Source organism: Pieris brassicae, chromosome Z, assembly GCF_905147105.1.
Source record: "Pieris brassicae chromosome Z, ilPieBrab1.1, whole genome shotgun sequence".
NCBI lineage: Eukaryota > Metazoa > Arthropoda > Insecta > Lepidoptera > Pieridae > Pieris > Pieris brassicae.
In genome coordinates, this window is record NC_059680.1 from 4,972,064 (window position 1) to 4,995,449 (window position 23,386).

At 32.2% G+C, this 23,386-nt stretch overlaps 2 protein-coding genes and 1 long non-coding RNA gene across 4 annotated transcripts; 1 reads left to right on the forward strand and 2 right to left on the reverse strand.

Moving 5' to 3' along the window:
- Positions 1-7,548: 7,548 nt before the first annotated feature.
- On the reverse strand, positions 7,549-9,924 carry LOC123718560. The gene is made up of 3 exons (XR_006755034.1): positions 9,823-9,924; positions 8,317-8,607; positions 7,549-8,170 (listed from the first exon to the last, which is right to left on the reverse strand). It is a non-coding gene; the product is annotated as an uncharacterized LOC123718560 (long non-coding RNA).
- A 1,590-nt stretch (positions 9,925-11,514) lies between these two features.
- Positions 11,515-13,890, reverse strand: LOC123718589 (zinc finger protein 470-like). The gene is made up of 4 exons (XM_045675233.1): positions 13,699-13,890; positions 13,081-13,221; positions 12,710-12,930; positions 11,515-12,259 (listed from the first exon to the last, which is right to left on the reverse strand). Exons 1-4 carry the CDS (start codon positions 13,711-13,713, stop codon positions 11,533-11,535), a joined length of 1,104 nt encoding a protein of 367 aa, XP_045531189.1. The 5' UTR covers positions 13,714-13,890; the 3' UTR covers positions 11,515-11,532.
- Positions 13,891-16,367: 2,477 nt separating this feature from the next.
- On the forward strand, positions 16,368-22,105 carry LOC123718596 (ubiquitin-conjugating enzyme E2 G2). Of its 2 annotated transcripts, none has more exons than XM_045675246.1 (6): positions 16,368-16,561; positions 16,695-16,792; positions 16,861-16,942; positions 18,031-18,149; positions 18,361-18,501; positions 20,812-22,105. In XM_045675246.1, exons 2-6 carry the CDS (start codon positions 16,714-16,716, stop codon positions 20,931-20,933), a joined length of 543 nt encoding a protein of 180 aa, XP_045531202.1. In that variant the 5' UTR covers positions 16,368-16,561; positions 16,695-16,713; the 3' UTR covers positions 20,934-22,105. The 2 variants fall into 2 exon arrangements, with proteins under 2 accessions (XP_045531202.1, XP_045531201.1); XM_045675245.1 differs by having other exon boundaries at positions 16,369-16,561; positions 16,675-16,792.
- Positions 22,106-23,386: the final 1,281 nt, after the last annotated feature.

Below are 23,386 nucleotides of genomic sequence, written 5' to 3' on the forward strand. Positions count from 1 at the left end.
TTAAGCTTATGTAAACTTAATTATATTGCCTATATAATTTGTTAGCTGACATGGTCATGCAACAATTGACTCGTTACTACAGTCACAGCCACCACCAATTCACTTTGATTTATGTGCGTGTGGAACTAGCATCTTTTAGACCTAAAAATCGTCATGTTCCATCTGTCAGGCTCAGTAGGCTGATATCTGCCTCGAACTAAATCACGAAACGGATGGCTCTACTTTTTAATAAAATTTCTACATAAAACCACACTGCACTAGAGGTGACTTGAGATAATCTGTGTGATTTTAATTTATATCGAGGATTGGTGTGGCGTAGTCAATAAGGTATTTTAAATATCTGAATCCAGCGATAAGCTACATGATTAATAATGTAAATTAATAATGTTAAAAACAGAAATTTTCGTCTAATCCGCTCTTTAGAATTGGCATTACAATTGTTTCTTTTTCGACGTTCATAAGATACTATATTTAGGTAAATAAATATTATGTTTTTGTTACTGTAAAGACATTGCTGCTTTAAAGTTGTTTGAAGCGGAATTGCAATATGATTTACCTATATGGAACTGTAATGTCTGAAGTCGGCACAAACGCTAGTTAGACACGAAATTCAAAGATAACTAAACCTACTTTAAATTCCTCACCTATTTAGTGTTTTGTCCTTATCATTTTCATGTTACTTTATAAATAAACTTGACCGAAAGTTATTTAAGGAATAAACGAATAGTATTATCGATGGATGGCTATTTAAACATTAAGATAATTTTATTTAAATAAAATAAGTTTTTAATGCGTTATTAATATTCCTGTCGCCTTGTTGATGTGCCCTTCTACGTACCGTTCTACTCCGGCTACTCTTAAGCCATATTTTTGTATTATATAGACATCTTTTTTAAATATTTGACAATTTTCAAATATTAGTATTTCATATATAATTCTATCAATTATATTAATTATCTATTAGTAATGAACAGATTTCGCCAATCAATAAATAATATTAGTATTTCCACATATTTTCAACTTGTAAAACTTCAGTTCCTGTATCCAGCTGAAATGACATCCCTCTCTGCTAGGTCAGTTTAAAACACGAGGGAGGGAGACAAAACAAGGATGACGTCACGTCGCGGGAAAATAAGCTCCGCCCACAAGATGGCGCAGTAGTACGGCAATGTGCAGTCATTGCCTGGTCTTGAACCCTCCATTCATCACGTTTACGATCCAAAGATTAGCTTTGAGGTTTTACGGTTTCGCCTTAATATTTCGAATGCAATTAGACATTTATAGGTTCTTGCAAATTGATAATTGATCGCGTTGGGAAAGTGTTCGAGTCATCTGGAACATTCATATATTTAAATTTTCTATGAGTATCCGCATAAAAGATATGGTCTAATTTAACCGTTTGGCAAATGGTTATCTAAAGCATAAACCAGAGGTCCTGAGTTTACCAACTACTACTGACTTACTAACAATTCTTACTTTTTCTAGGAAGTCGCGGTCTGCCTGTATTAGCACTGTTCTACATGTCCTTGTCTTGGCTATATTTTATTAAGTTAGCGGTTATATTAATATTTTTTATAATATTAATTTATCCCACATTTCAAGAAAAGCGGTGGGCTTCAGCGTGCGTCTATCAAGCTGAGGTCATAAGTTCGATCCCCGGCTGTACAATGGACTATCTGTCTTATTACGCATTTCAACACTTGTACAGTGAATTAAAACATCGTGAGGAAACCGGCTGATCAATTTGGTTATTAGAATAATAAATGATCACGAAATATATAGACACACAAATGAGAAGCCTAAAAAGGTTGAAGCGCCACGATATTAGTTTATATTAATCGCTCATAAAGAGAAAGTGTTTCGGCGATATTTTTCTACTTAATCCACAAATAAGGTTTTATATTAAACGATAATTGTTTAGATGAAAGACCTTATCTTTAATTGAATGACATAGCAGCGAATCCAAATCGGCAATCCGAATGAAATGTACACTGTTATAAACAAAACATTATCTTTTTACTATCAAGACTCATGTTGTCCTCAGCGGTATTAGAAGTACAGTTACTTTGTAGGCGTGTGCTTTCAACAATATTATGCATCGAGTTCTAAGAAAGGCAGATTATCAAATCAAAAAGACCCAAATAGATTGTGAAAGTCTCAATAATTGATAGTCATTACCTTGTACTACGCAAATGAACCTTCGATACCCTTTTAATATTTTATTATATAATTAAAATACGAAATCTGTAACAGCTAGGACAGAAAATATCGCTTAGATATTTCTTTAACAATTTTGAAATATCTCACTTTGTTTCAGACATTTAGAAAAATGTCATGTGTCAAAACGTAAACGATATTGATGTACGAAAGTAATATTAAGCGCTCAGCCGCTGTATGTTTTCATTCCGACCTTCTATAAAAGTGATACCTTTTTATAGAGACATAATAAATATGTACGTATTAAAATTATTCTCTAGTTTTTACGAACATAGTTTTAAAAGTACTTAGGTTACTTAAAAAGAAAGTCAGTGCAAGTGCAGCAAACTTTGTTTACTCTAGTGCTTATCAGTGAGTTCATAACGCATGCGCAAACTGAAGTCTAGACTTTATACCTTCTATAATTTCTGCTAACCTGGTACCTAGGTACAAACTTCGGTCTACATTCGTTATAGGAGTTTTTTATTCAGTTATTCAGCTTAATTAATTAATACGTGTGTTGGTTAAATATGCTTTTTACATACGTTTATTATTTATTATTAATTTTATAAGGTTAAGGTTAAGGTAGCTTGACTTTTTTTTTTAGAAAATTTAAATTTGATGTGAGCGTCAAAACAACGCTTTATGAACCTACTTATTTTAGCGATTTATTTTACCCACGTGAAGAAATTTGAGTAAATATATAAAATAATTTTCACTACCACAGGAGATTCGGAGCAAATTTAATGAATTTTTATTTTTCGATTTCTAACAAAGATTTCCATCAAGAAAACATTACAGGAACGTAAAAATTAAGCACCTTTTAAAAACCTGTCTTTGCTATCCAAAAGCAATCAACTTGAACATTATCAGGTGTTGAAAGCGACTCATGTTTGATCCAAAACTAAGGCAAGACGGACGCAGGCGCACAGACTGTAAATTACATTTTATGACGAAGAAGCCATGTGTATTACGTCCATCGTCAGTTCCTACGCAGTAAGGCATTCGCGATGAAGCTTCACACGAATGTTTCTTGCGAGCAAATGTGAATATGATACAAATAACGGCTTCATTTACGTATTTCCGTATTTGATATTTTATAAAAAATATTTTCGTGTACCTGTTCAATACCTTATCACGAGAAAGTAATTATTCATTTCCTCTATAACAATATTGATAGCTATGACGAACAAAACACTAAACACGTGATATTCTAGTAGTATTGTGTTACATGCGTTGCGCGCACAAAGTTATAATACATATTTTCTTTTTTACTATTTTATGAATGAAATATCTAAAAAGTTCATTCCGTAGGTACTTATACAATTAATCATTTTACAATATTCTCAGATGATAATATAGTATTATTAAGAACTATAGGAATCTATGGTGTAATAGACGCTTTGTTATTATTATCGTAGTGATTGCGACTATTTTTGAATACTAAGTTTATTAATTACCTTTTTATTATATAAACTCTATAAGAACCATTTTTATTGTTAAGATAGTCTTATTGTAAGAGGTTAAGATTACATACGACATTCTCTTAAGTTATTATTATAAAAGACTTTATATTGTCTACTAGCTGCCTCTATGAACGTTTAACTTTAATATGTTTTTTACTTAGCCTACCTTTAGTAGCTACATACTAACGTATGGAAGTTTTTACATTAAAAAATTACGAGAATTGGCCCAGCCGTCTTCACTTTTCGATTTCTTATTTGGCGGTTCATTTCTCTTTATGATAAGAAGTAAATGATGATGGTAAGCTCAAATAATAAATAATAAAACTAGAGTGTCGCATTATAAAACTGATATTATGAAACACGATAATACTCGCGTTTGTGTCTTCCTGTTCACGGCTACACTCATGAGCATCCATTACTAGAGTACATAATGTAAACAATACAGTCAGCCGGCGACTTGAAAGGTAATACCGGGTATTTGGATGGGCAAAATTTTATGTGCCGCACAAGGTGATGACCGACTATTCAGAGACAAAGCGATGTGCAAGGTTTGCTGTATATGTGGCCCAAATACAATTGATAACGTGAGGTGGGTTTAAGCTGTTCATATTTGTAGTAATCCAGATACTGCAAACGATCGTAGGGAAAATTTGACAATAAAGAGAACGTATTCGTGAACGGTTTGAGTACGATACTCTTATGTTCTATATAAGGGCATCCATCGTCGAAGAGCTGGCTTGGAGAAAGGAAAATGGTGGAAGTAGCCGACAATTGACACGACCTAAACACGGCTGTAGAAAGAACTAACATATCCACTAATGTACCTTGTCTTATAATTTGTCTTAGGGTACAATACTCTTCAGCGCCAAAATTATATTGAAGGAAGTTATTTCAATTATATAGTTTTGGTTTCTCTGTCGCCCTAAATGAGCTGTATGTTTTACTGATAATTTTATTTGTATGCATTCTGATCTAAATTGTAAAAATGGTTTCCCCGGTAATCGAGATTATATCTGAATTATTATTAAGCATATACAAACTCCACTACGGAAAAACCCGTCACACTGTCATTTATGTCAAAAACATATTCTTCCAAGTATTATGTCAGCTGCAATCAGCGTGTGTCAAATTGAAAATTGTATAAAGTAATAAAAATGTAACGATAGTATTTAGGAAGAAAATAACTCGCCTTTTCCAGTCGGTATAAAAACAGAGCAAAAATAATGTACTTTATTTTTAATTAGTCTTTAATATCACAAATAATATTGTTTTTAATTTTTAGCTTTTTTTGTTAAGTGGATATTTCATTGTATAGCTGTTTACCCACAATTAATAATATATTTATATATTATTTTATTTCCAGTATTCCCACAGCTATGACAATAATATCTACACAGTTACACAATACATGAAAGCCAAAAACGGATTGATTTACCAAAAGAGTTACCAAAAGATATATACCACCAGCTTTTTAATGTAATTTTAAGATTGTTTTTGTAATTTAAATAATTAGTTATGTTAATAATTTGTGTTAGACGGAGGAATAAGAAAATTTCTAAAAACTACAATAAATTAGGGCATATTAAAACATCGGGCCGTATTGTTTACGTCTATATTCTAGGGTTTTAATATAAAAGAACTTGCAATAATCTATATAGCTACGCAAATTCAGGAACTTTTTATTCATCTTCTGCTATTAATTTATGGTATTCTTCTATCAAAGGAAAAGTAAACGCATTTTATGCTTAAATTCTTTAAATTTGCATTGGCATGCACGTTTGACAAAGCCGAGTTGTTTAAATGAAAGGGCCGTTATTTTATGCATCTGTATGTTCTGACAAAAACATCTAGTAGTATCCCTAAGTCACTAACTAAATTAACCTGTTTAATTGTTGTATTATTTATTATATGATTTATGTTCGCGAGTAAAAACTCGTAAAATAATATTTATTATATAAATAAATTTAATATTTTAGTTTATTTTGTTTGTAGTAAGAGTAAAACCTGTTAAAGTTGAAATTGTATACAGTTATTTATAGACTTAATTTTTGGGAAAACTTTTTGTCATCCGCAAACATAAGATGTTCTAAATATTTTATATCATATAGATAAGCGTTAACCAAAAATGGACCCAGTATGAAGCATGTTCTGGTGTCCCACCGCCTGCTTTGAATGATTATTTAACGATTTTTAGTAGAACCATGTTGTTGTTATGGTAATTGTCGTAGAATAAGAGGACTTAATTTTGTATTATCTTATTTCTAAGATCCTTTTTTTGTATATTGAAACAAATTCAGCTTCTTTCCGTTTGGATGAGAAACAACAAAATGTTGTAAGCGAATTAATAAATATACCTAGTCCAGCCATAACTTCTGTTAAAACAAAAGAATTTTAATGAAGTAATGTAATATTATTAAACTTTAATCCTACATATTAATTAAAGTCTCAGCAAAAAAATTAAAAAAAATGGTCTATTTGATTGGCTTTTATACATGCCTTTAATCTGTTTGGCCACGAATCTACGGATTTACGGAATATTTCCAAAGGAAACTACGCCACTGCTTGCTCTTTAGATATTTTAAGAGACTCAATATGTGTCGTTGAGAGCAGGCCATGTCCTCTAAAACTGACCATAATTTGAAGTCTAATGGGGCTAGATGAGGGCCAGTCTTTAGCTCTTATAAAGTCCAGAACGTTGGTTTCAAGCCAGGCTTGGGTAGTTCGTGCCTTTTGACCAGGTTCAAAATCCTGCTGGAAAGTTCACGGTATATTTTTAAAAAGTGTATTGCTGGGAGATTTCACAACATGATCCAAGACTTTGTATTGATTCACTTTGGCTGAAGTTTTCACTCCTTATATATGATACACGCCCCACCAAACCATCACGACACACCCTACCGTATTCTCATCCTAGTCTTAGTTTCTTAATTTCTCGCGATAAGATTTTTTACTTCCTAATGGAGTTTCGACGAATACTGGCTTTAACAGCCTTTGTAGTTCAAACAGCACGCGGCCGTTCTTTTCTGGTCTGCGACGGACGAAGTGTTGTTGTATCTGTTGATAGTACGATATACACACATACGGCTGATACGAAGCTTTTGAAGTGTCTTGAATATGACCGAGGGCTCCACACCCACATTGTGCAAGGCGATCACTGCAATCCTTTAACATCTAATTTCCTTTAGCACCCCATTCCATATTGTAATTTGATCATGAACCCGAAAAAATATGTGAAATGGCGCAAAAACTAAAGAAATTTGCAAAATAATATGTGTTCCAAATTCAAAATAATTAAAAAGTTGAAAAAATATAAGTTTTTATGTAACAGTATTTATGGCCAGACTAGTTATTTGTCTTGGTTTTGAGAGTTGTATCTTTTTCTTTTTATAATGATGGTTTTCCATCACTTCCGTCTGACGTCTATGTAAAATTTGCAGTAAGTGCGGAAATAATGATTTCTTGTGGTAATTTTCTATATGGGATAACGGTTATATAGATCACATACTATAGATCAATTATTTAAATTACATCATATTAATATTTGATAAATTTAAATTATATATAAACATGAATACTGTCCAAATTGGTTTTAAATAAATATATTGTTGTATATTTTATTTTAATCGCTTTCGTAAACATGCGTTCGCAGACATTTGTGATATACAGGCGAAGAATTATCTGGACCGAAGCTTTAATATTGGCATAGATTAGCCACATACTAGACTTAAGCACGTAGCTGGTGGCGTTACAGTTTTAAAGTAATGGAATCATAAAACATTAACATTTCTTCATTTTTATTAATACCTAACGAATGACGTCGCCCAACATCAAAGTGTAAAAATACTTCGAGTTGAATCTATGGGAGCTTGAGATCAAAGAGTGCACACGAAGCTGTATTGCCCTTTATTTTGATATACATAGTGGGGTTAATACATGTTTCTTCGAATGAAAACTACAGCATATAGAAAACATTGAAACATCTAAACAATTGTGAATATTCCCTCTTTATGGATATCATCAACCGCTATGTCAAGTTATAATCGATAAACGGTTCCATTTTCATGCTCTAAACGCTTTAGTCTTCATTAAGACGATCAATCTTATATTGGTTGACAATACCATAATAAAGACTGAATATTATATGTATCCTAGTATTAAAAAATAAGGTTTAAACTTTTTCTGCCCAAGGAAAGTTTTCGGACAAGAACTTGCTGTTGCTTGTCTTCTGAGCAAAGATACTTAAAACTAATTTACTACAATTACACATACAATATCATTACATCACTTTTTAGCGTTAATAGAACAAGTTTCTAACATAACTGATTGACCGGTTGGTAGTAACAATTTTTGGAATTGTTAAGTTGGAATATATTAATTAATGAGTATAAATTTTCATTGAAAGGTAATTGAAACAAAAATTCGCATCCGCCAATGTTAAACTTACAGTAATCACGTTACATATTATATAAGTTAAATACTTAAGAAGACAGTCTCCTGAAGTCGCCCGCCTGAAAAAAAACACAATATAAGCAAATATACTCTAATAACTTCGCAATGTATTAACCACGTAATTTGTCGATGTAATCCTTCAGTTCGCTTGGCATTATAGTTGTATGCATCAACATTTTTGTTCATATAGAATATAAAAACTTACGGTTCTCCATTCTTTTTAAGTTTCACCGCAAGGCCTGATGGCATAGGTATTGGGATCCTCATTACGGCGCGGACGATTTACTGGAGCAATATCATTAGCCCTGGGAGCTGGCATAAAGTCCCAAATTCCATTGTGGGCGGGAAATGAGCTCTCGGCTTTTTGTTTTCTGATGAATTCCTTTAATACGAGCGGCAACGCGTCGTAGCCGCCGACTGGTTCCTTTGGGTCACACAGCATGTTATGGATAGGGTTTAGGCCTTCAGCCATCGTGTTTTCCAACCAGCAAATGAACTGTAAATAAAATTATACCCTATACTAAGTATTATGCGAAATTTATTACTTAAATGTTTTTCGTATCTAATCGAAATGAAGAACTTAATAACATCCTAGGCGACGCCAACATCGTCTAATTCATAAAGTGCAACAGGCTCGAGTGCCTGGGACATGTGCACCGAATGGCGAACGACAGAACTCCAACTCACAATGCGGTGGCAAGAGAAACCCCTTTAGACCGAGAGTACTTTGTTGAGATGCGAGTTGTCAAGGACCTTGAAACAATAGGGGTTCGAAATTGGTCACGGGAAACACTGGATATATTGTGATGGCGAAGTGTACTCGAGGAGGGGCTGTATAACCATTATGATGTAATACCATTGATGATGATGAAATTAATAAATTAGGTATATATAAAGGTTTTGATGTCGTATGCGAAAGCCACAAAACTTTTTTCAAAAATAATTGTCATAATAATACGCCTAATTCTCGTTCATTGTAATTTTTTATATGTAGTTTTAAAATGTTTTTTAAATCTGTTTTCAACCCTTGCATAGGTAAAGTTACCCTTGGTCGGCGGATGTAAACAAATGTAAATCACGGCCGGATCGGCCACATGTGTTCTGGCCGAGGTTAAAGTTTTAGTGGGCTTGATGTAGATAAAAAATGGTTATGTTTTACATCACACCCGTCTACCGATATCTGGGTGTGAACTACGCAGAAACAGAATGCAAAGTGTAAAACCCAAAATAAATTTCTCAAAAAAAAAAATTTAATTATACACTAACTTTATTAAATAAATCCACTATTTTTACTAACTTACCTTAACTTATTAAAGGTAAGTAATGAAGGCACGCAAAACGCGCATGCGATAATCCCCAAAAGCTATCATATACACAAAAGTAAGAAAATCAAAAGAAGTTGCAGGATACAGCCATCAGCGTTCCCCTTGTTTTCACTGCATCATCGTGTCGGTTCTAAGAAAATATACAAGAGACTTGTAACCGCGTGGTGGCCACACGCTTTGTTTTGACTAGTCGTCAATTGCATTACTAAAATATCCCTAGATAAACACCGTTCATTGTCACGACTATTGATCGCCAACCCAAACCAATCTAATATAATAATAGTCCTAAAATTTCACTGTGGACTGATTGATACACTAGTAACAATTAGCTTATATTTCCCTTTCATTTATGAGTTTTGACTAAATATTGAAATCAAATAGCTTACCTTAGGAAAAAATATCGGTGATCCCTGTCAACAAGTCGTTCGATTGCAAAAGTTAATACGCATGTGTTGCACCTACCAAGTACCGCGCAATCGCACTAAATGTTACCATTATTGATTTTAGGTACCCCTACCGTATCAACCTCACTTTTTTATAAATTAAAAAAAAAAAACGTTTATTTTTATAAGAACGCTGATTATATTTCGATCACTATGTAAAGATTCATACTTTAAATTTTAATTATAACTTGATTTATTTATTATAATTTTACTTATTTGAATTCACAAGTTATACTGTTATGTACAATTGTTTTAGTTTATTATTAGATATAGTTTTTTGCTTTTTTCTAGAAACAATAAAATACCTGGGTGTCCTTTTTTCAAAATCTTATTTAAAACATCGTGGAAAGCATTCAAGTTGTCACTTAGGCATTTAGACTTCTTTTTATTGTTTGGCCGTGTACATCAATTTAAAGAAATCATCCAAAAATAAAGGTACGCAATTCCCTTACCCACTTGCAAAATTATGTATTTAAAAAGAATCGGTTAGAGCACGAAAAGTTAATTGAGTCTTGGAATCTTAAATAAAACACATTTTTTTTATTAATTTATTACTGCACACACATTTAAGAAGTATGTATTAACAACATTTTTACTATATTAGAAATGAAATAACGTAATTAATCCGTGCATAGTTCAAAACAATATAACAATTTTTATTCTTATAATCTAATAATACCAACAGGTTCTAAAGGTATTCAATAGGTTAACACTGGTACTGAACGTGACAAAAATCATTTATAATGGTAGACTAACTATATCTATAGGAAATTACAAATAATTTTAATATTCAATTAATTAACTAATCATTAAGATATTTAGATTCCATACTACACGGTAAAATTGAGATTCAAAGAGGTCTCTGATTCGCAGTCTTTAAAGATTTAAACATAACAATATATATTGGTCCGTTGAAGGGGAGGTCCGTGATGTTTCTTAAAATCAGTCTTTAACTAATCAGGCTTTAAAACAAGTAGCTGGGTTGCATCGTACTCTAAAGTAATATTTGTATTATCGATCATTAAAAAAACGAATGCTAATGTCATAGAACAATAGAATCAAAGGCAGTAAAACCTACGTCATCACAAAAACGACGGTTTAATGGATAATTAATTGATAGTGTTTGAAATAGCTAATAATAAAACTTAAGTTTATTACATAATATTAATAGCAACACAAATTCATCTAAGCACAAGAGCTTGAGAAAAACGCATTTTTAGTCCATAGTTCAATCATAAATTGCGACAAGAATTACTTTGTATCGAATCACAAAATATTAATATTAATAGTACAGCATTTGGAAAACTTACTATGTAAACTATTAATATAAGTAACTATTATGTAAAGTATGTAAATTATTTAGTTTATTACCATAAATAACACTTAAGTTAATCAACAGGCACAATTGCAGAATTTAATCTGTAAAAATTATGTAAGAGATCAGTCTTATTTTCAGAAAACTGTAACAGGCAGTTTGTAAATACTTTTGTATACTTTGTATATACTTTTTATACACTAAAATTAAATTGCTAAAAAAATATTTAAAAGAATACTGGACTTTTTTTAAATCATTTGCTTGCAAGAAATTAATTTAAAAACATATTTTTTTAATTTACATTTAAAACCATTCATCTATGTTAGCTTAAATTTTATTTATTGATTAGGTTCTGTATTAATAAACATACTAGGCGAGAGCCGTCCCGAGTAGTACATGGCATCACTATGAATAGGCTCAATCGAATTTAACAAATCCCCTGGATCCGACATATTATTCATCACATGGGAACGCATATGAAAATTAAGATGGCTTATTTGTTTAAATCGTTTTTCGCATACGTTGCATTTGAAAGGCTGGATGTTTGTATGAGTCCGCATATGCTGCCGGACGTGTACAGACTGGGAGAAGCTTTTATTGCATATAATGCACTTGAAGGGTTTAACCTTCGTATGCGTGCGGAGGTGCTGATCAAGCCCACCTTTCTGGGTGAAGCCTTTGTTACAGAAATTACATTTGTAGGGACGCGCTCCAGTGTGCATGCGCATGTGTTGCTGCAGTCCACCTGATTGGGTGAAGCGCTTCTCGCAAATAGAGCATTTAAATGGCTTCACTTTGGTATGATAACCTTTGGTGTGGACCTCCAACTGCAATGCATTCATAAAGACCTGACCGCACAAGTGGCATGGGAATTCTACAGCCGGACTTTGTGCATTTGGGCTTTCTAAAAGCTTTTCACAGACTTGACAACGTAAAGCCCCAGTGGTCTTTCTGCGTTTAGTATGCTTGTCACGGTGGTGAATAGAATATTCGCAACAATTTAAAAAAATCTCGCCACATTCCATTCCGTGATTTATGGACATCCATGTGCATTTAAAGGGACCACTGGCAAATAAAATATTACAATTACATATTTCAAAAGCTTATTTTATTTTATTATGTATTTCCATTTGGTCAGCATATAAACAACTAAGCATGTTCCTATAATTTACTACATTATTATTATTGTGGTAATAAAGTGTCAGGCCTAGAAACGAGCACAACCCTACATTATCCACTAGAGCGCTTTAACAGCCTCTTAAACAAACTTTGTGTGATTGAGTGGCCGTGTCCACCCTTGAGTTTTATTTGATATCTAATTTCTTTTTTAAATTCATCCTAAGTCCTAACTTAATGGACTACCATACTAAAGTTATCTAATATTGGAAGAAACTCAACTTTTAGAACACCACTAGTATGCTCACCGCATGTAAGAACTGTATCGGCCTTGGCAGGATATTTTACATAACTGTTTTATAAAATGTCCTTCGCAATTGCTGAAACTGAATTTTGTACCTTATGTTAGAAACTGGTGCTTTGGACAGGATTGTTCCTTTTTGAATAAATTCTTCTAAATTCATTGTTGTTGTTTTTTTATCATCTCCTTGAACAACAAGATATAATTTTTTTACATCACAGCCTGGTCTATTTTGATCTAAAAAATATACATTGAAATCTGGGAAGTCGTGCTTTTTCTTTAATTGAATTAGATGAAATACTGATAGGTCCCTCATTGCCTGTAAGAAAAGATCACATAACTATGAAGAGTGTACTACCAAACCTTACTCCTAGACATAATTGAGAATGAGATGATAATAAATAACATAAGACACAACAAAAATTAATAAATTATGAAGTTAGATTTAAGGAGACAAAAGCACAAATACCTCATTTGTAGAATTGTTATTATCATTCTCTTCATTATCATAATGGGTAAAACGCTGATGATTCTCTAGTGCTAACAGGTTGTTGAAACCTTTTTTACAAATGCTGCATTCATATGCTACCTCGTATGAACCTGGTAGGGCCTAGGGATGATATATTCATATTATAAATATTTAAAGTATATTTAAAGTATAATAATATGAATAATTTCAATATATTTTTTATAAATTTCCAATACGAATATTAAAACTATGTAAGATCTTCTATATCTCATATGCCTGAAATACATTCATTTACCATGATGTCATTAAGAGGTCATTCAAGAAACATTTGTGCTTATTAGCAAATATAATGTATATATTTTGTGAAGTGACAAGAAAGTCAGCATTGTATTTAAAGCAAAAAGAGCTAGGAGGCTTTTGCTGAGAGAATATTGTGTGCATATAATAACGTAATATATTGTATACATATAAGATTCTGATAAGTTTTAAGTATATTAATACATATGTACATATAAATAGTTGCATTATTTCAATATAAATAAATACACAGGACTGTTAAAGTTTACAGAATTTTATGAGAGTGAATTCATTATTTTAAGTATAGCAAAATAAACAAACAATTTGAAACTCCATTTTTATGTATTAGCGTAGATAATAAAATGTAGCCAATAGGTGTAGAAACAATTTCACTGCTTTAGATCAACTTTATATTGTAAAACTATCAATACCGGTAACTTAAATGACTTTAATCACACAAACTTAAAATTATTTTGATAACAGAAAGCCGCCATTACAAAAAACTGGCGGGAAAAACCAGAGACTAATTAAGAATAGGACTAAGGACTACTATGAAGAGTGAACAACACATTGTTCGTTACAGGCATAGATTTTACATCAAGCAGCTTTTCACCTATACACGCAAGTAAATTAAAAGACGTACTAGATTCGTTATTCACTTTACGATATGTAATTATTACTTCTTTCGACCTTTTTAGTGCAGTTTCTATATCGTCTGTGTATACATATAAAACGTAAAATCTTCTTGACATTGTCACATTCGAAATAAAAAGATTCGTATTTCAATGAATTTTTACCTAATTTGTTATAAATTAAGTCCAATTGGTAGGCAGAGCGTTTGAAAAAATAAAAAACCTGGGATACGACATAATATCAAGCCCTTGTGCAAATCAAATGAGAACACTTGATACTAATAAGTTTACAAACTCAAGCTTTAAAAACTCTTATAAAGGCGGGCTTATTGAACATTATATGCGAATATAAAATACAGTCAAGAGATGCCAAGAAGATGCAAAGGCAGTATTGTTATTGTCAAACAACAAAAGTTTGTGGTAAGTTAAAACCAATATCAAAGCTCAGGAGTAGCAAGAAAGCAACTCTTTTAGACGTTGAGGAAATAGCAGTGCTTGTGTATAAGAAGCGAAAAAACAAAAGAAAATGTATTTTAAATTTGTGACCAACCACGGGTCGCAGATGAGTCGCTTCGATCTGGTTGGCCGTCTGGGGCCAGGTGCGTGGGCTCCATGGCGATTTCATAATAATATACTGTCTGCCTAGCCGCAAGTGCCTTATTGCCCTAAGTGTTCAATGACAATCTCATGAATATTGTGGCCAAAACTAGCAGACATGGATATAGTTATACCGGATGAGTTATTAACCATCATGTTGTTATCGAATATGCCTACAAGCTTATAGTCCAGGGATCTTCTACCTTATCTCGAGATCTTAAAAGTGAAGATTTTCGAAGAATTCAAGGCAAGGTAATAACATAACTCACTAAGCTTTTTAAAGTAAGTGTAACGTTAAATATTGTAAAAACTATAATAAGGAAGGACTAATATATATAAGCTGGATATATAATAAGCTGGAGTAAGAGACACTGAACAAAATCTTTTTACTAGAAAAAGATACGGTGGCGCTTATATGATGGATGTTTCATCACACATGTGTGTTGACGGAGCTATGTTTTCTACAATTACACCTGAAAATCGTTGACTACAGTTAGCTTCAAAGATATATACAAGTGACATCAAAGGAATTGAAGAGATGGATGGTACAACAAAGACACAAATAACATTGAGAAACAAATTACAAAAAAAACTCAAAATAAAAGGATAAAATGGTGCCATAAATTAGGTTATATTAATTTAATTAAAGATATATTTAAAACGATTTTAAGTACGGAATAAAATTTTAAGATGAAATGTTAGAGAATTGTGAAACGTGCATTAAAGGTAAAATGACATTACTCTTTAAAAGGCACGAAGATATTTATACCAATGTTATCTTGCATATCTTGCCGACGTGGCAAAAGATGGCAATTTATTTGATGAAACAAAAATTATGGAGAACGACATAAGAATCATAAAAGGAAGTACACTTTGTATCCTTTTAAAATCGATATATGGACTTAAGCAGGCAGGGTAGCAACGGTACAGAAAATTGGATACGGAATTAAAATCTATATATTAACGTATCTAAAGCCGATCCTTATATATACACACTGGTAAAAAGAGGAGTAAAAACAATCGTCGACCTGTATGTCGGTACAAGATATTATGCTTATTGTTCCCCATGTCCTAAAGCGCTGGGAAATATAACAGATATTCTGAAAACTAATTAAACCAAGAGACTTTCATTGAAGACAGCTTAAAGAAATTTAAAATGACAGAGCCTAAAACATTACCCCGGAGACAGGACATAGACTAAATTTTTTTAGAATAGTAGTCCGCTTCCATTCAAAAATATAATTGGAACTGTGTATCCCACAATCTATAAGACCAAATATAACGTTTGCCGAAAATTGTTTTTCTCAATTCTGTTGGGGAACAGTATTTCAAAACCGTCAAAAGCCAAACATATCGACTTAAAGCTTCACTACATCCGGGATTTGATTCAGCAGAGTGGAATAGTAGTTAGTCGACTTTTTAGCTGTTATTGCTTTTGTAAGTTTAAAAAATCTTTGACATTGTCACTTTCAAAATAAAAAGATTTACGTTTTTAGTCAATTGATTTTTACCTAAAGATGTAATAAATTAATTGTAACAATCATTCACACCTAACTGAATTAAATCAAATACGTTCATCTATTGATATGCATTTAAGCTTGATTATTTAGATACAGATTTTCTACCTTTTTATTAAAAATTCAACGTCTCAGTGTTAACGTTTTAAAGTAAGATTAAGCTTGTGAACATATTACAAATCTATATAGTCTATATCCATCATCTGTCAACGAATGATAGTCTGCTGGCAGCTGGCTGCTATCCTTTTACATCTACTTGATCTCTAACTGTCTGGATCCTGCTGACTGCTAAGTGTCATAATATCTGTTTATATTAATCTAAATATTTTAACGAATTTAATTAATCAGTAGACTGTATAACCATTAATTCCAGTTCAAATTGGTTTACAATTTACATCACATGTAATTAATTTACTACGAGACTACGTTGTTCACAAGGTACAACGTACATTTTAATATTTTAGCCTTTTAATATTGATAAAATATCTTTCTTATATTGTGTACGTATCGAAGATAATGTTATATAATATGATATATTTGTTATATTAAAGTTACAATTACTGCTGTACAGAAGAAAGTTAATCAATTTTATGGGAACCTCTATAAAAAGTCACACAGAAAATATGATGGCTGGTTCGGCTCTCCGACGGCTTATGGCCGAGTATAAGCGTAAGTAGCGATGTAATTTAACTTAAGGCAGTTTGCAGTTTCTTCTATATTTCTTTTTTATGTACTAGAGCTCACGCTGAACCCTCCTGAAGGCATCATTGCCGGGCCTGTAAATGAAGAAAATTTCTTTGAATGGGAAGCTTTAATTACGTAAGTTAACACCAAAAAATAATAGTGCATTCAAATTTAAAAACATTTAAAATCACAAGTAATTTCATATACAGAGTATGAACTCCTTATAACATTCATTCATTGGCTTTGGTTAGTTTAGCTTGTCTACTACACAATGGCACTCTCTACATAGCATTACACCCACTCTCAATAACAACAACAATTGTACATGTACTGTGTACATTATTATCCTAATCTACAATAAACTCGACTGTAATTATGCATTCAAACTTTCTAAGAATTATGTTCTATTTACACATTAGGATTCCTTGCATGTGTAGACTGTTGTTGACCATGACTAATAAGTAGGAGTCATGGATTATGTATATGTTTCTCTTTTCTCCATTTAATAACAACTCTATACCACCATAAAATGCACAGTCACTCCTCCTATTGAGTAAGTAATACATATTTTCTATAAAAATAACCTTACATGAGTTGGCATAAAAAGACATTTAGTTACTTATAATAAAAATGTACAGACTGCCCATAGAAAATATTTTAAACGTATTTTTGTTTATTGTGCATGTGAATCTTATGTCATAGCATTATAATATACTACAATAAATCTTTGCACTGACAGTGTATATAGTGATGAAGAGACTGCATTTCTGGTATTATAGAGAGAAAATACATTGTAAGGACCAAAAACTCAAGGGGTTTGAGTTTGATGTTAGAATAAGTGTTGTATGTTTTTGTGAAATAGATAGGTATATTCAATATTTAAAAATTAATTGCTGTTCATTTGTTTTGCTAAATCTCGTGAATGGAATATGTACATATATTTATTGGTGCCTTCAGAAAATTGTGTTTCATAGCTGCAGTATAAGGTCCAAGTTTTGACCCAAATATGTGTAGGTATGAAGTTCAACAGGTCATTAAATATAATAAACAGTGATAATTTAATTATAATTTAACATTATTTATTTTACATATATTTTAATTAATTATTAAAACAAACCTTATATTTGGGCCAACCCCTGATTGGTGACTTGTTTATCCAAATAATTTTAATATGAATCTGAAAGTTAAATGCTTTGTGTGACTATGATCATTTTTATTTACAGTGGCCCAGAGGGTACATGCTTTGAAGGTGGTATTTTTCCAGCCAAACTTCAGTTTCCACCAGATTACCCGCTCAGCCCACCTAAAATGCAGTTCATATGTGAAATGTTTCATCCTAATAGTAAGTAAATATTTTAATATATTTTCACATAATTTTAACAAATTGGTGGTGTTGACAAAAATAATGTTCCAATGTAACTGAATGTGGTAAAAAAATAATATCATGTTTTATTTCTTGCTTATTGTAATCTTGACAATACTGATAGCAATGTACATATAGCTGATATATTTTTTACTTCTGGAAATTATTATAGACCTATTAAAAATTTCAGTATATGCTGATGGTAGAGTCTGTATATCAATCCTCCATGCTCCTGGCGACGACCCCATGGGATATGAAACAAGTGCAGAGAGATGGTCTCCTGTTCAAAGTGTGGAGAAAATACTGCTCTCTGTTGTCAGTATGTTAGCAGGTATTTGGTGTTATTGTATTTTAAATCTTTTATAAATACATATTATAAAATATGTTTTATAGACAATAATACAAATTTATTTCAGTTTATTTGCAAACATAGCGAGTGTTTGCATTTTGTGCTAGGAAAAAAATATTCCCAAGATGAAATACTAAACATATCTATCTAATTATATTTTATAACCATCATAATTGTATCAGATTATTTCAAAAGGTATCATGGCTAAATTTAATGAAGGAACAGTTTAACTAGCAGTACAATTTATCAGCAGTATGTAAGGTTATAAGAATCACTGTGTGATTTTGGGATTCTGTGTGATGTAATTTTTGAAGTGTAATATTTAATATTTTAATGAGCAACTTAGTTATAAATGTGACTCATTATTTACAACCTTAAAAAAAGCAGATACAATTTACAAAAACATTAAAATAATTAAGAATTTAATAAAAAGTAATCCTGTTGAAAAATGAAGAAATCTTGATGATGTGACGGAATAGAGAGTAAATTCTCTTTCAAAGTTTTGCCTTGCAGCATTGATAGAACCATCCACAATCTGCATACCACCTTCTGCATAAGAGACGCCGGAAACTTCACTTTGCGCTTGCGACAATCTGTATAAAATGCCTCACTTTTGTTCCGAATCACTTTTCCGTTCATCGCCGACTGTAACTTCAGATTTGGACTCCACTCCGATACTACGCCACTTATCGGAAGTCCAATTTAAATGATCACGAGCAAACTTCAACCACTTTTTCTTTTGTAGTCAGCAGTGGTGTCTCCTTGGCGGTGAAAAATCCGTAACCCATTCTTTTTGGACTCTTTTGCAAGTATCAACTGAGACGTCTTTGTGGATCATGTCATTCCATTGTACGTTGAGTTCTCCATCTCGAGCACCTCCAGCTCTATTTTTGATAATTTTCTTCAGGATTCTGCTTTCAACTGCACCTATGATGCGTGGTCGACCAGTTTTCTTCAAACAAGAAGTCGTTCTATTATTTTTATAGTGCTGAATGATAGATTGGACTGTAGACCTGGGAAGTATCAAGTCTTTAGATATTTGGTAACTTGATTTTACAGCATCGACCCCACAAATCTCTTTCGAAGCTCTTCACACACGGGTTTGCCACGACCCATTGTTATTTGAAACTAATGAAAAAAAAACTGAAATTTTCAGAATTTATACTGTCTCACTTGACAAATGACACAGAATTACTTTTACAAATTTAAATTATGCAACATAATTGTACAAAGAAGGAATGATCTTATTTAACTCTATGGGAGACGAACTATTTTGCTTATAATTTCTTCTAATTTAAAACAAGATATTTATAAATTTAAAGCTAAAGTAGTTTATTAAACATGGAATAAGTAACGCGACATGTGATAGTCGAACAGCTTAATATGAAATATTATAGATATAAAAATTACAAAGTTAATGAAAAAATCTCACAGAGAGAAAATTTCACACTAGCCGAACTATTTTGCATCGGAGCTCCATAGTATATAAGTAAATGTCCAGTATTAGTCTCGCCTCTAAGAACCTTGGTGTGTTCAGCAAGACGAGACGGTACTTCATTTCAGTTCACCGCTTGCAGCTCTATAAAACGCAAATTCGGCCCTACAAGATTCTCACCTCTGGGCGCTCCCCAGTATCATGTCCTTTCACTTATTCAACGTAGAGTGATTCCAATCGTCGGCTACGAAACCAGTTCCAAGCGGCTTGATCCCTTGGCGTTGCGTAGAGATGTTGGGTCTCTGCATCTTCTACCGCATTTACCATGGGGAGTGTTCAGAAGAGTTGTTCGGTATAATACCCGCAGCTGAGTTTCATTATCGGACGTCAAGGCAAAATACCAAATACCATCCGTATCACCTCGACGTCCGTCGTTCCACAAATGAGCGTTTTCTAAGGCAGTTTTTGCCGCGCACCACCACTATGTGGAACCAGCTGCCCACTGAAGTATTTCCGAACCAATTCGACTTAGGGTCCTTCAAGAAAAGAGCGTACCAATTCTTAAAAGGCCGGCAACGCACTTGCGAGCCTTCTGGCAATGTGAGTGTGGCGGTATCGCTTAACATCAGGTGAGCCTCTTGCCCGTTTGCCTCCTATTACATAAAAAAAATCTACCGCATTAACCATGGAGTGTTCAGAGGAGTTGATCGAATCAATCGAGAAGCGGCAGCTGAGTTTCATCGACTCGAGGCAGAATACGAAGTTCCACCTCTTATCACCTCGACGTCCGCCATTCCACAATTGCCCGTTTTCCCCCTGTAAAATAAATCTTTTTTTTAATAATTAAAATTTTACAGAACCTAATGATGAAAGTGGTGCGAATGTAGATGCGGCTAAAATGTGGAGAGAAGATCGACAACAATTCAACAGGATAGCTGAAAGGCTAGTACGTAAAACGCTAGACCTTTCTCCTCCGTAACATGGAGATTAGGGCAAAATATGTAACTTCAACCTAAAGTTTTTACTAGATTTTTATTAGCTGTTAAACTTAATAATTTAAAAAAATGTTAAATGAGCAATACCTATATTTGTATAGTACACTTGGCATTACCAGTTTTATAGATTTATATTTTCACGTTCACTTAGTAAAACATTCCACATTCTATAGCTAATACAAAATGGCAGGCCTTCATACTAGTATATAAGAGGTGAATCTGTCTAATTTGTTATTAATTCGGTATTTTATTGAAAAATCTAAACTAAAAAAAAAAAAAGTTCATAACAATTTGAAATTGTATATTTTTTAAATATAATGTACAGATACGGCATACAATATCAAAAATAATGTCCTGTACTCAAATGCGTCGTAATTAGTTAGTTTACGTCTGTGCATCGACGCCATTCAAAAGTCATTAAAGTCGCCAAAGTTATAAAATTATACCTTTGCATTGTCATTCTGATGTAGGCATAAAACTAGTTCTAGTCTACCATGAGCCCTTATTGCGACCCTTATTTCCCCATTGACACCCTATCGAAATGTCTAAATAAAAAGGTTTACAACATATAAAATAAAAATATTTAAAATTAGAACTTGTTCATAAAGTTAAAATAAGAGATGTATCTCCTATGTCTAATATATGAGAAAAAATATATAATTTTTATACTTTGGGGTATTTTGAGTTTAGAAAATTTGAGTATAGATATTTATCTATACTCACATTATAGATACACTATACAAGATATTTTAATAATTTTATTAAAATATCTTCGGAGATGATACAACGATGAACAAGACGGCAATGTCCTCCTGCCGACTTCGAACATGTCGCGTTTATAATTTGCTATAGAACAACGTCTGATTCGTTGAAGATTTCAGTGTACCTACAAAAATTGCATAATATTCCATTAATTAATTAGGCATGTATAACAAAAACATAATTTTCATATTATATCATATTTTATTTTAAACAAGCTCACGCCCGCGTTGATTTGGTGTATTTAAAGAAAGTCTCTTGCGACTTCAACGATTATTTCGTGTATTAAAATATAGCATAAATAATAAATGAATTTATTATAATTAAAGTGTTACTATGTTCATGAATTGTATTATTATTCTCCTCTGCTTTTTATTGTTTAAATTAACAGAGGTACTTTACAAATTTATAATATGTAAATAATAAGCCTTTTGGAAAGCTCTAATAACAAACAGTATTTATTTTGTTAGGATGACGCTATCAAGATGTCTTTAGGCAATTTTCAATTTGATATAAACATATATTCATATACATTGGAGTTCTTCTTTGGTAACATGTCTCTCAATTCTGCGAGTTTATCAGGTTTAAGCTGTAAAGAAAATGTAATTATTGCTATTATATGAATTAGTTAACGTATAAACTAAATTTGTACAATTTAAAGGAATTAATTTTAATTTTATAGTTGCTTATGATTTTCGAGTTATAAGTTGATTTGTGACATTTTTGCAAAGGGTTTTATTTTAGGAATTCACTTCGATATAGGGATTTATTTTTAGAAAACAAATTTAACAATACTTACCCCATCATATTTATAAGTTAAACAATTTGTAAAACTATATTTATAAAACTGCAATTACTCTGTAAACACCAAAATATTGAAAGCTCCTATCAAAATTTGACGGAAACGCTTAAAAATAATTAGTATCAACTATCAGCACCGAAAAACTTTACGTTTAAAATATGTCAAAAGTTTATTTTAAAAATAGTTTTATAATAAATAAATATATGTAATATTATAATATGTTAAAATAAGGCATAACAGCTTATTGTGATTGATGAATTAATTGAAACAATTTTATATTTATTTATTTTTATAGAAATATCTATCGAACCAAGTTTGACAGTTAAATTTCAAAACTTAATAAAAACCGCAAACAAAATTATCGTTCTTTCGTTCGATCTTGCGATGCCAATACGTTTCAACTTATAGGCGGTCATGGTACGAAAAAATGCTATTGACTTTGACTTTGACAGGAACCTAAACTCATCATCATCTCAACTTGATTGTTTTAAGAAAGCTCATGGTAGGAGGCCCCCTGTGCATGATTTAGTTTTTGTCATACGAGCGTGATTGCGCTATGCCTCGACAGTAAATGTCTCTCAGCTTGTCCTTGGTGGAGGGGTCATTCGTCATAGCGCTTTGGATAATTTTTCTTGTAATTGCGTCTGTTAAGGTGTAAAATATAGTAAAATTGTTGCTCTTAAAATCAATTCTAGTATGTCATATGTATATCGTACTTGATAAGTCGTAAAGTTCATCAGAAGTTTAAACATTTATGGTATAAAATTAATAATTTAGTAAAATCAGCATCCATAGACACTAAAATCCCCCTTATTCATAAAAAAAAATCAGTTTAAGTGAACACAACTGTGCGTGCCTTAGGACACTGCAATGAGT

Coding starts and splice junctions, on each gene's coding strand:
- LOC123718589 (XM_045675233.1), bottom strand. Junction 12,931..13,080: donor ATAACAATTCTACAAATGAG/GTATTTGTGCTT, acceptor CTTTTCTTACAG/GCAATGAGGGACCTATCAGT. Junction 12,260..12,709: donor GCACCAGTTTCTAACATAAG/GTACAAAATTCA, acceptor TTTATTTGCCAG/TGGTCCCTTTAAATGCACAT.
- LOC123718596 (XM_045675246.1), top strand. CDS start 16,714: ATGGGAACCTCTATAAAAAGTCACACAGAAAATATGATGGCTGGTTCG. Junction 18,150..18,360: donor TGAAATGTTTCATCCTAATA/GTAAGTAAATAT, acceptor TAAAAATTTCAG/TATATGCTGATGGTAGAGTC. Junction 18,502..20,811: donor TGTTGTCAGTATGTTAGCAG/GTATTTGGTGTT, acceptor AAAATTTTACAG/AACCTAATGATGAAAGTGGT.